The sequence below is a fragment of the Microtus pennsylvanicus genome, chromosome 4 (assembly GCF_037038515.1).
Source record: "Microtus pennsylvanicus isolate mMicPen1 chromosome 4, mMicPen1.hap1, whole genome shotgun sequence".
Taxonomy (NCBI): Eukaryota; Metazoa; Chordata; class Mammalia; order Rodentia; family Cricetidae; genus Microtus; species Microtus pennsylvanicus.
Window position 1 is genome coordinate 83,813,694 of NC_134582.1, and position 13,153 is coordinate 83,826,846.

The 13,153-nt window shown below is 45.4% G+C and overlaps 1 protein-coding gene across 1 annotated transcript; it reads left to right on the forward strand.

Moving 5' to 3' along the window:
* Positions 1-296: 296 nt before the first annotated feature.
* On the forward strand, positions 297-3,403 carry Id4 (inhibitor of DNA binding 4). Its single transcript, XM_075969673.1, has 3 exons — positions 297-914; positions 1,256-1,314; positions 1,890-3,403. Exons 1-2 carry the CDS (start codon positions 474-476, stop codon positions 1,298-1,300), a joined length of 486 nt encoding a protein of 161 aa, XP_075825788.1. The 5' UTR covers positions 297-473; the 3' UTR covers positions 1,301-1,314; positions 1,890-3,403.
* Positions 3,404-13,153: the final 9,750 nt, after the last annotated feature.

The following is a 13,153-nucleotide window of genomic DNA, read 5'->3' on the forward strand; positions in this document are numbered from 1 at the left end:
CCGGTTCTTGGGGCGACCCTGCCCGCGCGCTGGCCCCGCCCCCAGGTCGCGCGCGGCTCTACATATACTGCTGCGCCGCAAGCCGAGCGAAGCCGTTGAGCGGGGAGGCACGGTTGGGAGTCCTCACTTCGAGAGGGTAGTAGCCGGCTAGGGGAGCCCGGTGGCGGCGATCCACCTTAGTCTGTGCTCGAAAGGGAGCGACTCAGAGACCAGGGTGGGCTACTTTATTTTTCTTCCGGGCCTTTTGATTTTTCTTGTCTTTCGCTTTGGGCTGAGTGTCGCTCACTGAGAACTGAGATATCCTTGCCAAAACCCTGAGCGACCCTTCCGTCGATTTCTGGGGTTCGGGGTCGCCGACTGCTGCAAGCGCCTCGGACGCGCAGGCTAGGGGAGCAAAGCGCATCGCAGGCGGGGATCCGGAGCTCGCTCTACCGTTTGTCCCACAGCGGGTCTCCTCGCGCAGGACGCGCGCGATGAAGGCGGTGAGCCCGGTGCGCCCCTCGGGCCGAAAGGCGCCGTCGGGCTGCGGCGGCGGGGAGCTGGCGCTACGCTGCCTGGCCGAGCATGGCCACAACCTGGGTGGCTCGGCGGCCGCAGCTGCCGCCGCCGCGGCAGCGCGCTGCAAGGCAGCCGAGGCTGCGGCCGACGAGCCGACGCTGTGCCTGCAGTGCGATATGAACGACTGCTACAGCCGCCTGCGGAGGCTCGTGCCCACCATCCCGCCCAACAAGAAAGTCAGCAAAGTGGAGATCCTGCAGCACGTTATCGACTACATCCTGGACCTGCAGCTGGCGCTGGAGACGCACCCTGCTCTGCTGAGACAGCCGCCACCGCCCGCGCCACAGCTCCACCCGGCCGGGGCTTGTCCGGCTGCGCCGCCGCGGACCCCGCTCACTGCGCTCAACACGGACCCGGTGAGAAGCCTTCTCGGGCGTCCCCCGGGCATCATGAGGGCGGTGGTGGGGCAGCAAGATGCGGGTGGTCTCCCTCCTCTCAGGGAATGGCAGCGGCTTCCCGGATCTCCGCCGGGAGCCGCCTGCTGGGCTGGGTGATCGCAAGTGCCCGTGCAGGAGCCTGTTGGGACTCGGAGCTGCACGTCTCCAGGACTGTCCCTTGCAGCTTCAGGGGGCTACCCCAGCTTCTGACTGGGGTGGGGACTCCGCGCTTCTGCCTAGTTTCCCAGGACGGCTCCCGGGCGGTGGTGACAGCGTCTGCACACCCTAACCTTTCCTTTGGTGTTGGGTTGCTGTTCTAGGCCGGCGCCGTGAACAAGCAGGGCGACAGCATTCTGTGCCGCTGAGCCGCGCTGGCCAGGTGAGCGCTCAGGTCCCGAATTGGGTGGTGGATCACCGGGGTCTCACCTCCCCAGGGGTTGCTGGTGCCAGGCACCGTGGTGATCATTCTCTCCCAGCTTTTCGGAGAGTAAATCCCCGTGCACACCCACACCTTCTCTGCCACCCAGTTAGCGACACAGTCCGCACTTCGTTTTCCAACTCGGGGGTCACTCTGCAGCTGCGCCCCGCTTTCCTCTCGCTGTGACCGACAGGCTCTGCTGGTCCCCTCTACCTCTAAGGGAGGGCACCCTCCTGGGCGCGGAAACTGCCTCAGGGTCCCAAGTTCTCCCAGCCTCCCTCCCCACCCCTCATCGCCATTAGAGCGACCTGACAAAGAGATGCATGCGGGCAGAGTGCCCCGGAATGCTTCCCCTTGCTGTTCCCAGCCCGCATTTGCCTCCTTGGCGGTTGGCTGGGCTGCGGGCTGCGGGTGTTGTCTGACCCGGCAGTTTGTTTTGGGTTGTTGATCATGCATGTCTTGAGTTTGGTCGGTGGCGCCAGTTAGTCTGCAGCGAGATGGTTCACACACCCCCTCTATTCATTCCTCTTCCACAGGTGTGCCGCAGCCTGAGCACCAGCGAGCCAGGAGCCCTAGAAAGGGAGGGCCAGAGCAGAAATTAAGAGAAAAAAGCCACCGGAGGAAAAAGAAAAAAATCTTCAGCAAATCTAGAAACGTCTCGTCTCGTCATTCCAAGAGAGAGAGAGGAAAAATAATAATAAAACTTTCATTCACTTTTAAGTTTTTGCACGTTCACAAGCTTTCTCCGTACGTATTCTCTTTTGTTTCTTCTTTCATAACCGCTGTGAATTGTACATTTCTGTGGTTATTTTTGTCACCCTTTGGGAGGTGCGGTTAAACTTGGGAGTTTAAGTGTGACAGGACTGCTAAGTAGAAGACCAATAGTGAATCCAGCTTTAGAGGCTACATTGTGACGAGGGAACTTGTTTTTGTTTTTGAAGCTTTACTAATATACCAGAGCATTGTAGATACGTTGTTTTACATCTATTGTTTAAAATAGATGATTATAACAGGGCAGGGAACTTCTCTGCAAGAATGTTACATATTGTATAGATAAGTGAGTGACATTTCATACCCTGTACATATAGAGATGTTCTATAAAGTGTGAGAAAGTATATGCGCTTTAATAGACTACTGTAATTATAAGATATTTTTAATTAAATATTTTTTGTAAATATTATGTGTGCGTTTTTTTAATCTATGGGAATATTTCTTTTAGAAAATTCTTTTCCAGCTCCCTTGCAGAGCTCTTAATATCTCAAAGTGTTTTGTTTGACCAGGCTGTTGATTTGTTTTTGTTTTGCTCAGTATCCAGTATCTGAGGCTCGGAAGTTAACAGCCCTAGGTACTGGTCTTGCATGATTGCATGAGATGTTTAATCACAAAATAAACTGTTCCGAGTCCATTCAGATGTGTTTTCTTTAACCTAGACAGAAACCTTTGTATCTGAAGTGTACATGTTGAAAACATACCTTATCAATTTTTAAGTACAGGGTTTTATAGTGTAATATTTAAAGTGTGTGAGTTTTTTTTCTTTTTGAACTGAGATCAAAAACTAGATTCCGAGTGATTTTGCATCTAGGATGGAGAAATGCTTGGCTCTTTAAGGAGTCCACAGAGTCTGCTCTTATCAAAGTGAAAATGCTTGTCGTTCTTCATTTTACACTAAAGCATAATGTCATGAAGTTTCATATCTGTACAGATTATTTAAGTCATAGAAATGAAAAATGTTCTCTGCTTGCTACCAAAGGACAAACTCTTGGAAACGGACATTTTCTGCCCTCCTTTCTCCAAAGAATATTCCTAGGCATCAGTATAAGAGGAAACATAAGAGCATAATGGAAAATCCTTCAAGCAGGGATAAAAGTCGATCTTCAAACATTTACTTACGTAGACCAAAAATTCTGATGACCACATCTAGATTATTTTTTTATAAAAATGATTTTCACTATAGCGATGTCAGTTACCACTAAGCTCCTGTCCAATTTCATGTGATGTGTAACTTTTACATGTGAAAATTAAAAGTAGATTTATCTGTCTTGTACTGTGACTTCTGGTGTGATTTCTTTAGCACCATGGAACTGATTTAGGACCCTTCCCTTCCAGGAAAGTCGTCTTTTCTAGGTGAGCTGTTAACTCCAGGATTGGTGAACATCACACATTTAATGTAATGGGTATTTTACATACCAGTTAGGTGGGATTTTTAGAGCGGGAGAATTAAGTAGGATTTAATTGGGTGCTTTGTAAATAGTGAACTGTGTGTAAACGTGGTCTGTTTGATTTCTAAAAGGAAAGGATTTGTTTCAGATTATACAAGAATAAAAGTATTATAGACCCAAGGGACTTTTTATGAAGTCAAAGTCAAATATTTATGGGAATATGAAATGTCACAGCCCCTAGCTGTCAGTTGAAGCGGTAATACCTCAACAGACATGAACAAAATGAATATGAAGAGGTTAAAAATTAAGCCAGGGTTTCTTTAAAACCTGTGTCCTCTCCCCCACCCACCTACCACCAGTGCTTGCTTGCTCCTCAGCTCCTTCCCTGGTCTCTGGTGTTTCTAGAATTTGATATATCTGGTATTGAACCTTATAAAGTCAAAGGACGGCCTTGGATGAGATTTTTGCTTAATTTTTTTATTACTCATTGTTCTCACACATCAGGAGAACACTAGAACACTGGTGGAATTCCAAGTCTGAAGAATTCTAAGGATTGCATTCTTTGTTAGTGAAAAGGGCACAATTCCTCCTTTTCTTTGGCAGTTGGAGTTCAGAGGGATTGTGTCACACGTCCTTCTCTGGAACTGCATTTTCATGCCTGACTGCTGAACTCTACTTAAGCTGCTAGGCAGAGCCTAAAGCTCACGTTTACTGAACTCTGAATCTTTAGGGGAAAAAAAAATGTCTAGATGTTTCCAGTATTAGAAGAGAGATACAGATTTATATTTGAGCATCCCCCAAAAAAAACACTGAAAGAAATGTGTTTTTGGAGATGCTGTTTCTGAGAGTTCGTATTTTTCCCTTGGCCCACTGAAGCAGGATTTGACATTCCTAAATAGAACTACTGCTCCTTAAATGACAAAAAAAAAAAAAGTATGCAGTTGTACAAGATACCACAATCTATGAACATATTGCCTGTATCCTAACCAGGCAACCAGATAATAAAATCATTTAAGTCTCTTATCCAGATAGTTTTACTTGGGCAAATATTTAGCTTAGCAAAAGAAAATATCCTGACCTGTTTTTTTGGTAATTTGTAGAGTTTTATTGTATAGGTAAAACCAAAGAATAAGGTTCATTTTAAACCCTGGACTGAATATAAGTGTCCCCAGCCGAGGATGTTCCTAAAGTTGTTAGGAAACCCTGGCATCTCAGACATCTGATGATTTAAAAAAAAAATACGTCTTTTCATTTCAAAGAACTGACTGACTCTGGTATTGTGTGATTCCTACTCCAGTTTAGTGTCAAACTTGAACTGCAATTTTAGAACTTTAAGAAAAATTTTTGATTCGCCCCCCACCCTGTTGTATTAGATTCCTCTGTACTAATAAATGAGTCTTCGCTGAGATAAAGGATCTGAAGTTTGTGGTTTTTAATCGACTTGCCCTGAGTTATGTAATTTTTCATTGTCAGGAACCTTGATGTCCCTTGATGGACAATTATTTACCATGTTGCTAACCATGGGGTGAAAAATGCGTCTTTAAAATGGTGATGGGAATAGGAAGAAAGTATAGTTTGAACGGGGCTAGCTTTCCTACTTGATGGTGTCTGTTAGGACGGGAAGCAGAGATCCTACACCCGGAGAGGGTGGTGCCCAGCCAAAAAGAGAAAAGTGTGTAAATTTCCCAGTAGTGCAGAATCGAATCAAACTGCCTCTGCCGTTCGAGTTGGCACATACTAATTATATCCATGTTGATCAGCCCATATAGCCCTGAGGTCTCCACAGGGCCAAGCCCCCACCCTCCAGGCTTATGAGGAAGGGAAGCCTTCCCACTGCCACCTGGTTAAGTCCAGGAAATGAATTTTTAGCTTCTGAGTGAATCTTAATAGGGCTGTCCTCAGGAGGCTTCAGACCCACACGACTTCTTTCGTTAGAAGCCATGCTATGCTGACAAAGTACTGGTTTTATTCATTAGAACCTCTGCCCACAAGACTGTAAAACTGAATTGACTTCCAGCTGCTCCTTGAACAAGATTGAGGGCGTATGTTCAATGACAGGGACACTATTCGCAAATGGGAACCGATTTATTGAAGGGTGGCAACCTCGGGTCTCACAGGCTTCACTGGGAACTGGGAATATTGTAAATCTTGGGTGAGCTCTTCCTCATTCACGTTTACTCCTTATCCCAGCTCTTCCTCACCAAGGGCCTTCTACACACATACACCAAAGCAAAGTAATGGATGGAAGGAGGCTGCCTGAATATGAGATGAGAAGAGATGTAAAACCCAGGGTTAACTTGGAAAGCCCTCCAGAGGCCATAAAAATCAGGGCAAACACCACTGTCTCTGAGAGGACAAGACAAAATGAATTACCTGGGTTTCACCAACTAAAATAGGACGCGAGACGATCTGAACCTTAAGCATCTAAATAAGGAGACCCAAGTCACTTTATATAAATCTGCTAGTGTGTGGAATTTTTTCCCATAAGAAATTGTCTACTCCAGAGAGGAACTTTTTAAGGGATTCCATGCAAGCTTACAGGGAACAGAGATCTTATCATTGACTTTTAATTAGCATTTTGTAGTTCTTCGTGGTATAAAACGCCTGTTGGCACTTCTGACATGCATACTGAAGTCAAACTTTATAATTATATCTTTTGTTCCAAGTTTTAATTCCCAAGGTGTTGAAATCTAATGATTCTTCATGCAGATTCGTGTTTCTTAAATACTCAAATATCTTAAATATCTCTTGAATATTTTAAACATCTGTTGAAATATTTAAGATATTTCCTTAAATACTAGCTTAAAATTATGCAAGTTTTAGCAGTCAGTTGAGACCCTACAATCATGACTGTGAACCACACACAGCAAAAAGAAAGGAAAATGACTTTTGAAGAGGCCTTTTTCACTTGAAAAAAAAAAACTATAAATTTTCCTCCATTCTCTCCAGATTTTAATTCCTAAGATTGGTAATTTCCACCTCTCTTTTTCTTTCTTTTCTTTCAAACCCCGTCCCCTTTTCTTGGACTAGGCTAACCAAGCACGCCATATTTAAGCACAAGGCAGGATTAAAACAAAACAAAAGAACAGGTAAATCACAGGTTACTGTGTTTAGAAAATCCTAGGATGCTGTTTGAACCTTGCAAATAATCTCAATAAAGAGAAGGAAGATGTCCTCATTTGTGTGCCAAACATGAGAGATACCCAGGAAACACAGCTCTCACGGGCAGAAAGGACACGTGACTTCACCAGCCATCCTCAGAAACACTTCTCAGACATGTTGAGCCTGAATCTGTGCTTGTGTTTGAAACAAAGGAGGCCCCCAAAGGTAGAAGAGCACCCATGCTTTTTCTTCCTAATGGCCCATGGTACCTTGTAAAGTATTTGGTGGAATGAACCATATTTCCTTCAGGAAACTTCACCCCAGGACCCCTGGTCAGTTACCCCTTTACCCTCCCACCTGCACTTCAAACCACTGGATCAGCTAGCTGTCCTCCCGTCTGTCTGCCTCTAAGAAGCAGTAGATTTAAATGTCTTCCCCAGACCTGCTCCTCTCTTGCATTCTCTATCTGGACTGATGGAACCCTCCACGAAGAAAAGCACTTGACTGTGTCTCTTGACGCCACCGTAAAAATAGCTACTGAAACTCTCTCACAATCCCGTGCCAGTCCCCCAGGGTCTCTGCTACCATTTCACACCTGGACCAGAAGACCTGAGCATCTGGGCACCAAATAAGCCATTTCCAGGCTGGAGATAAAATTCAGTTGGTAAAGTGCTTCTCCAGCATGACGGAGGCCCCGAGTGGAATTTACCACATAAACTGGGTGAAAATAGCTCAGGCCTATAACCCAAGTACCAAGGCAAGAGGATCCTAGTTCAAGTAACATAGTGAGTTCAAAGCCAACCTGGGATACATACATGAGACCCTGTCTCTAAGTGTGATGATGGTGATGGTGACAGCGCTCATTCCCACCAGCCCTCCTTTTCCACTCCTGAGTGTCACTGTGCACACATTTTATGTCCCCCACCATACCTAAGATCTCATCCTGAATGGCTTAAGTTAGCTTATCTTTCAAGTTTTGATCCCTGACTGTTCGGGAGGGAACAGCCCAGGGAAAGATACACCTGGAATGTGGAACTGGAAGGGAGGAGGACAGAGGCACCTGCCCTGCCAGCCAAACCAGCTAAGCCAACCTGATCTATCTCTGGATGCGCTTTTGTGCTTCCTTCCTTCCCACACAGTGTTACCCCTGCCTGGACCCCCTGAATCCCAACTCCCAGTCCTGACTATTAAATTCCCAACTATCTTTCACGATTCAGCTGCTACCCCGTTTAGGGACATCTTCACTGCCTCTCCTCACCTTGCCAGCTACAGGCTACTCTTCATGGTATATTAGCATCATTTTCATGTTTTCTTGTGACCGTGGTCATGGTTGACCCTTGACCTTCCGAGAACTGCAGAGCACAAGTGCTAGCTCTGTACCAGCAAATCTAGCAAATTCTTTGTGGCTCAAATCTGCAGAGGAGAGATTTTCATTATCTAAAAGCCTTTGGCTGCCTCCAACACAGAAAAGAGATAAGCAGTCTGTTCTTGAGAATGAAGGAGTGTTGTCAGCCCCAGGCAGAAAGTCGGAAGGGGATGTTGAGAAGGGGAAATGAAAGCCCGAATGGATCTGGTGTCCTAAGTAGAAAAAGAGGCTTCACTGACTCAAGTTAAGATTAGAAGACAACGTCAGTCAGTGCCTGGGGTGAAGATGCAAGGCAAGGAGGGGCGGCTGCAAGTGACTTGGAGAAGTTTGGAATCAGTGGCCCCCCTGGGTAGGGGTGAGGGAATCTTTTTTTTGTTTGTTTGGTTGGGTTTTTTTTTGTTGTTGTTTTTCGAGACAGGGTTTCTCTGTAGCTTTGGAGCCTGTCCTGGAACTAGCTCTTGTAGACCAGGCTGGCCTCGAACTCACAGAGACCCGCCTGTCTCTGCCTCCCGAGTGGGGTGAGGGTATATCTCTCTCTCTCTCTCTCTCTCTCTCTCTCTCTCTCTCTCTCTCTCTGTGTGTGTGTGTGAGTGTATGCATGAGTATGAGTATGTGTGTGTATGTGTATGTGTGTATCCATATGTCCTTGGGAATGCTGATAATTTTTTTTAATTGCTGATAAAAACATGACCAAAGAAAGAATTTTAACCTACATTGCTATCCACAATAATCCCTACCTGTGTGTGCGGTCCTACCCTCCAGTCTATGGAAAGCGTGTTATGTGGAGAAGACACCAATGCAGGACAACCAAAAGACTGGGAATCTAATCAGAGCTGTGCTAGGAATCAGCTGTGTCTCTTTAAGCTAGTAACCCCCGGGTTTCAGCTATGGCTCCAGAAAATGGGTACATAATATTAAAACACCTGCAAAACATTCTGAAAAGCCAAAAGAGCAATTTGTAAAAATAAATAAATAAATAACAAAAAAAAGCCCTTTATCCCACAATGGTTACAATTTTGGTGTAGAAAAGCCATCTGCAGAGGTTCGAAGACTGCAGAATCCAGTGCTCCTCTCGTTGGACTCTATTACCTTTGAGACTCCCTCACTCATCCAGCGGGGACCCAGGCACTCACAGTTTGCTTTTCTTTGGAGAAGCTGAGACAAGCTTCTGAGGAATTCCAACGTGAGAGACAGTGATGTACGACATCAAGAAAATGTGGCTGTCAGTCATGCGCAGCATATCCCTCTCTTTTGCCCTCAACATCCAATGTTTCAGGGCTTTAACCAAGGAAACTGAACATGTTAACAAGATACCAACAGGAAGTGGAGGCCCTCATGTCCGGTGGAGGAAGAGAAGTTGGGAGCAAGAAGGGAGCCTCTTCACAGGGGACTCTGGAGGGGACACTGGAATAGGTCAAGTGCTGGCCCCTTGAAGCTGACCCCTCAGTCTTTCTCTGGGTGGAAATGATTGTGATAACCTTTATTTTCACACCAAATCTTACTGATTTCCAAGAAAGACACCAAAGGATGGAAAAACTGCCACCCTCTCCTCTGTCTTTCCACGTCATTACCTTCCCTCATTATATCACAGGGACCTGCATGACAACCATGCAGGCGGTGTGAGCAAGCCGATGTTAATAGTGATGAAGCTTTTCTGAAAAACACATTCAGAGAAAAATGCACTGCCTCTTCTCTAGTAAACCATCCCAAGGCATCGCCTCTATCCCAGTATGGAAACACCGGCTAAGTGGTCCTCCCAAAACCACAGTGTTAGACTTACTACTGCCTAATTCAACACTACTGAATACTAACCCACTTACCATGTATAAAACTGGGATGTAGGACTGTCACCAAATTTCATGCAATAGGTTTCTCTCTGTAGGTGTGTCTACCATTTTTACAAATGAAAACCGTCGGAGAGGGGAATAGAACTAGTTCTTTAAAAATTGACCGAGAACTTTTCTCAGAGAGCAAAGAGACGAGTTAGTGTGAAGAGCTCAATCCTGAGCTCTATCACATGCGGCCTCAGTGAGGTTTCTTGATCTCTCAGGTCCAGGTGCAAGCTTCTGTTAGGACAGGGCATGATATTTAACAGAGAGAGTCTTTCCTTGGGGCCATGTGGATGAAGTTGCTGATGCATGGTCAGAAGCTGAGATACTCAGCAGGCATGTTATCTGTCTGCTCATCCCTGGCCCTCTGCATTTTCCTTAGTAGGCAGGCGTTCTAAAGATCACACGCTTGACAGGTAGAGAAGCAGACCACTGGAGTGTGCCACCCTCACCCAGTAAGAAGGGAGGCATAGGCAAATAGAAGACATAGTGTGTATGGGTATGTGTTCACTAGATATGCATAGCAGCAATTTCAAAACTGCACAGACCCTTGGGGGAGTTAAGTCTTCTTGATGCAAAGATGCTTTCCTGTCTTGTTCCTTTCTCTCCAGAACAACCACAAAGCTATCTGCCCAGACAACACTATCTTAAACACTGTTGTACAAGACAGATGTGAAGAAAGCTAAGACAAAGGGTGGGGGCAAGACAGAACTGCAATGGTGGGAAGCCAAGAAGCCCGCCTCCCTTCTTCAAGCTTCCTACAAGGAAGTGTATTGGGTTGTGTCTGTTGATTTCGCTCTAGAAGGTCAGGTTCAAAGCTTGATGTTTTGATGTGTTTCCTGATGTGTGGCTAAATGCTCGTAACTTGCCTGGTAACTAGTCTATTTACATTCTTTTGGTGGAGAAGCAACCTTGAAAGGCAAAGACAAAACTGGAGTGGTACGCTTCCTAACAGCTAAGAAAAGCAGTAAGAAGAGGGAGTCGGGGCACGCCTGTAATCCCAGTGCTGGGGACACAGATGCAGGAGGTTGAGGCGTTCAAGACCAGCCTCAGCAAGCTGAGAGCCACCACGGCACTACGTGAGACCCCATCTCAAAATCAAAAACAGGACCAACAGGCTAAAGTTGAAAAGAACATCAAAACCTGCGTATTCATGGCCTGAGAAAAATACATCACTTATAACTGATTTTGAAAATTACTTGGGGCTTATACATCCCTATTAATTGTAGTAAATTCAATATTTAGGAGTCCGTTGTGTCCACTGCAGCGTTCCCGTGAGTCATGATGTAATAGCATCATGAAAAAATATCAATTCCCCACATTTTATTGATAACGAAACTAAAGCTGTGAAACTTGAAAATGAGCCTTTCGTAAGGGGAGCTGCCAGCATTCCTTGCTCTTGCAGAAAACCTGGAGTCAGTTCCCAGGCTGACCGGTCATAACTCCTCTGCCAGGGGATCCGTCACCCTCTTCTGACCTCCAAGAGCAACAGGCATGTATGTGCTGTACATACAGACGTTCTGGAAAAGTACCCATATGCATAAAATAAAAATAAATCAAAAGTATTTTTTAAGCCCAGGCCTCCCATTGTCAAGCATAGAAAACCTGAACTTCAGAAATATGTGTGTGCATAAACATTTGTATTATCAAAATTCATTCTCATTCTTTCCCTTCTTCTCTTATTTTTTCTTTTTCTTCCTCCCTTCTTCTCCCTTCCTTCTCGATCCTTTAAAAAAAAATCCCCATTTGTGCTGTTACATTATATATTCCCTTTTCCAGAAGATCTTTTTCTTCTATACAAATTCTGTGAACACATCCACTCTCTTTGCCTTTTGACTCAGTAGAGAACAGCACTATACTGAACAGTAGCAATTCTACCAGCTGCTCCTGGGAAGAGGCACACAGATCTCTGCACGGATATTTTTTTCCTAGTGTGAAAGACCCTATGATCACTGCACAAGTCAATCCCGAGGTCCCCAGCACTCCCCTGGGACCCAGCAGACCCTATCAATTTGTTGATCACCTTGTACTTCAAATGTCCTGGCATGTAATACACCGGCACAGTGTCATCCCCCTGCCTCAGCACTTCAGAGACAGAGCAGGTGTGCTGTGGACTTGTGTTCTTGCCAAGTCTGGATTTTATTAACGCACATCTGAAGAGAATCCTCGACTCTCCCGTGTCTATGAAGTGTCTTCAGATTAACTCAATCCCAGAGTCATCGTTTAATATTAAATCAGTCCAGCATTTCAAGGCGTGCTTCCCAGAAACCTTTTGTGCAGGCTCAGATGTGTATCTGGACCAGTGCTCTCAACCTTCCTAAAGCCGCTACCCCTTAATACAGCTCCTCATGTTGTGGCGACCCCAATCATAAAATGGTTCTTGTGGCTACTTCAAAACTGTGATTTTGCTGCTGTCATGAGTCATAATGTAAATATTTTTGGACACAGAGGTTTGTCAATGAGCTTGCGACCCATAGATTGAGAAGCATGGATCTAGGCAGTCTCATGCCTGGCAACTTTAAGGTTATAGAAAGGAAAACAAGAGATAACACATATTTTTCCATTTGGAGCAAGGAACTTTCCACAGTTCTAGTCGTTTACCTTGTTGATGAAATTTTTAACAAATTTCAATGATATATTAAGAAATCAAAAATCCATTAACATATATAAAGGGTTCAACTTTTAAAGGCAGCATCTAAACTGTCTGGAATTTTCTAAGTTGAAGTGATTTAGCACCAGGCAGAGAAAAAAGACTTCTACAGATCCTGAAAGCCTTTCATGGTCATTTTGAAATTTATTTGGAACAATAAAGATTCCATTTTGCTCACTCTTCCTCACCCGCATAAGGAGGAGCTGCATTTGGGTTCCACACCCCAATGTCACCTTGCTCAGAAAACAGTGTTATTTAAAGAGGGAGGTCCTAATTCTCATTTTACAGAACACAGTTAAGATTGTGTTTTCAGACCTGGGTGTGGTGGCGCAGGCTTTTAACCCCATAATTCCAGAGGCAGAGGCAGGAGGATCTCTGAGTTCAAGGCCAGCCTGGTATACAGAGCAAGTTCCAGGACAGCCAGGGTTTCACACACACACACACACACACACCCCAAAAGGTTGTGTTTTCAACTTGAGATCTCGGAGGCATGTTCCAGTCTTTCCTATGCTACGTATAGCTCATAGTCTCTCTAACATCCCAGCACTGGGAACACCTGACTCGTCCTTCCAGTCACAAACAAGAGCTGATGCTATCTAGAGTTCTCTCCAGCAGCAGAACTTACTGGGTAGGGAGCAATGCCAAGGTCAGACTGTGGGGGTTGTTCACGGCAGAGACCCCGCGGAGCAACTAC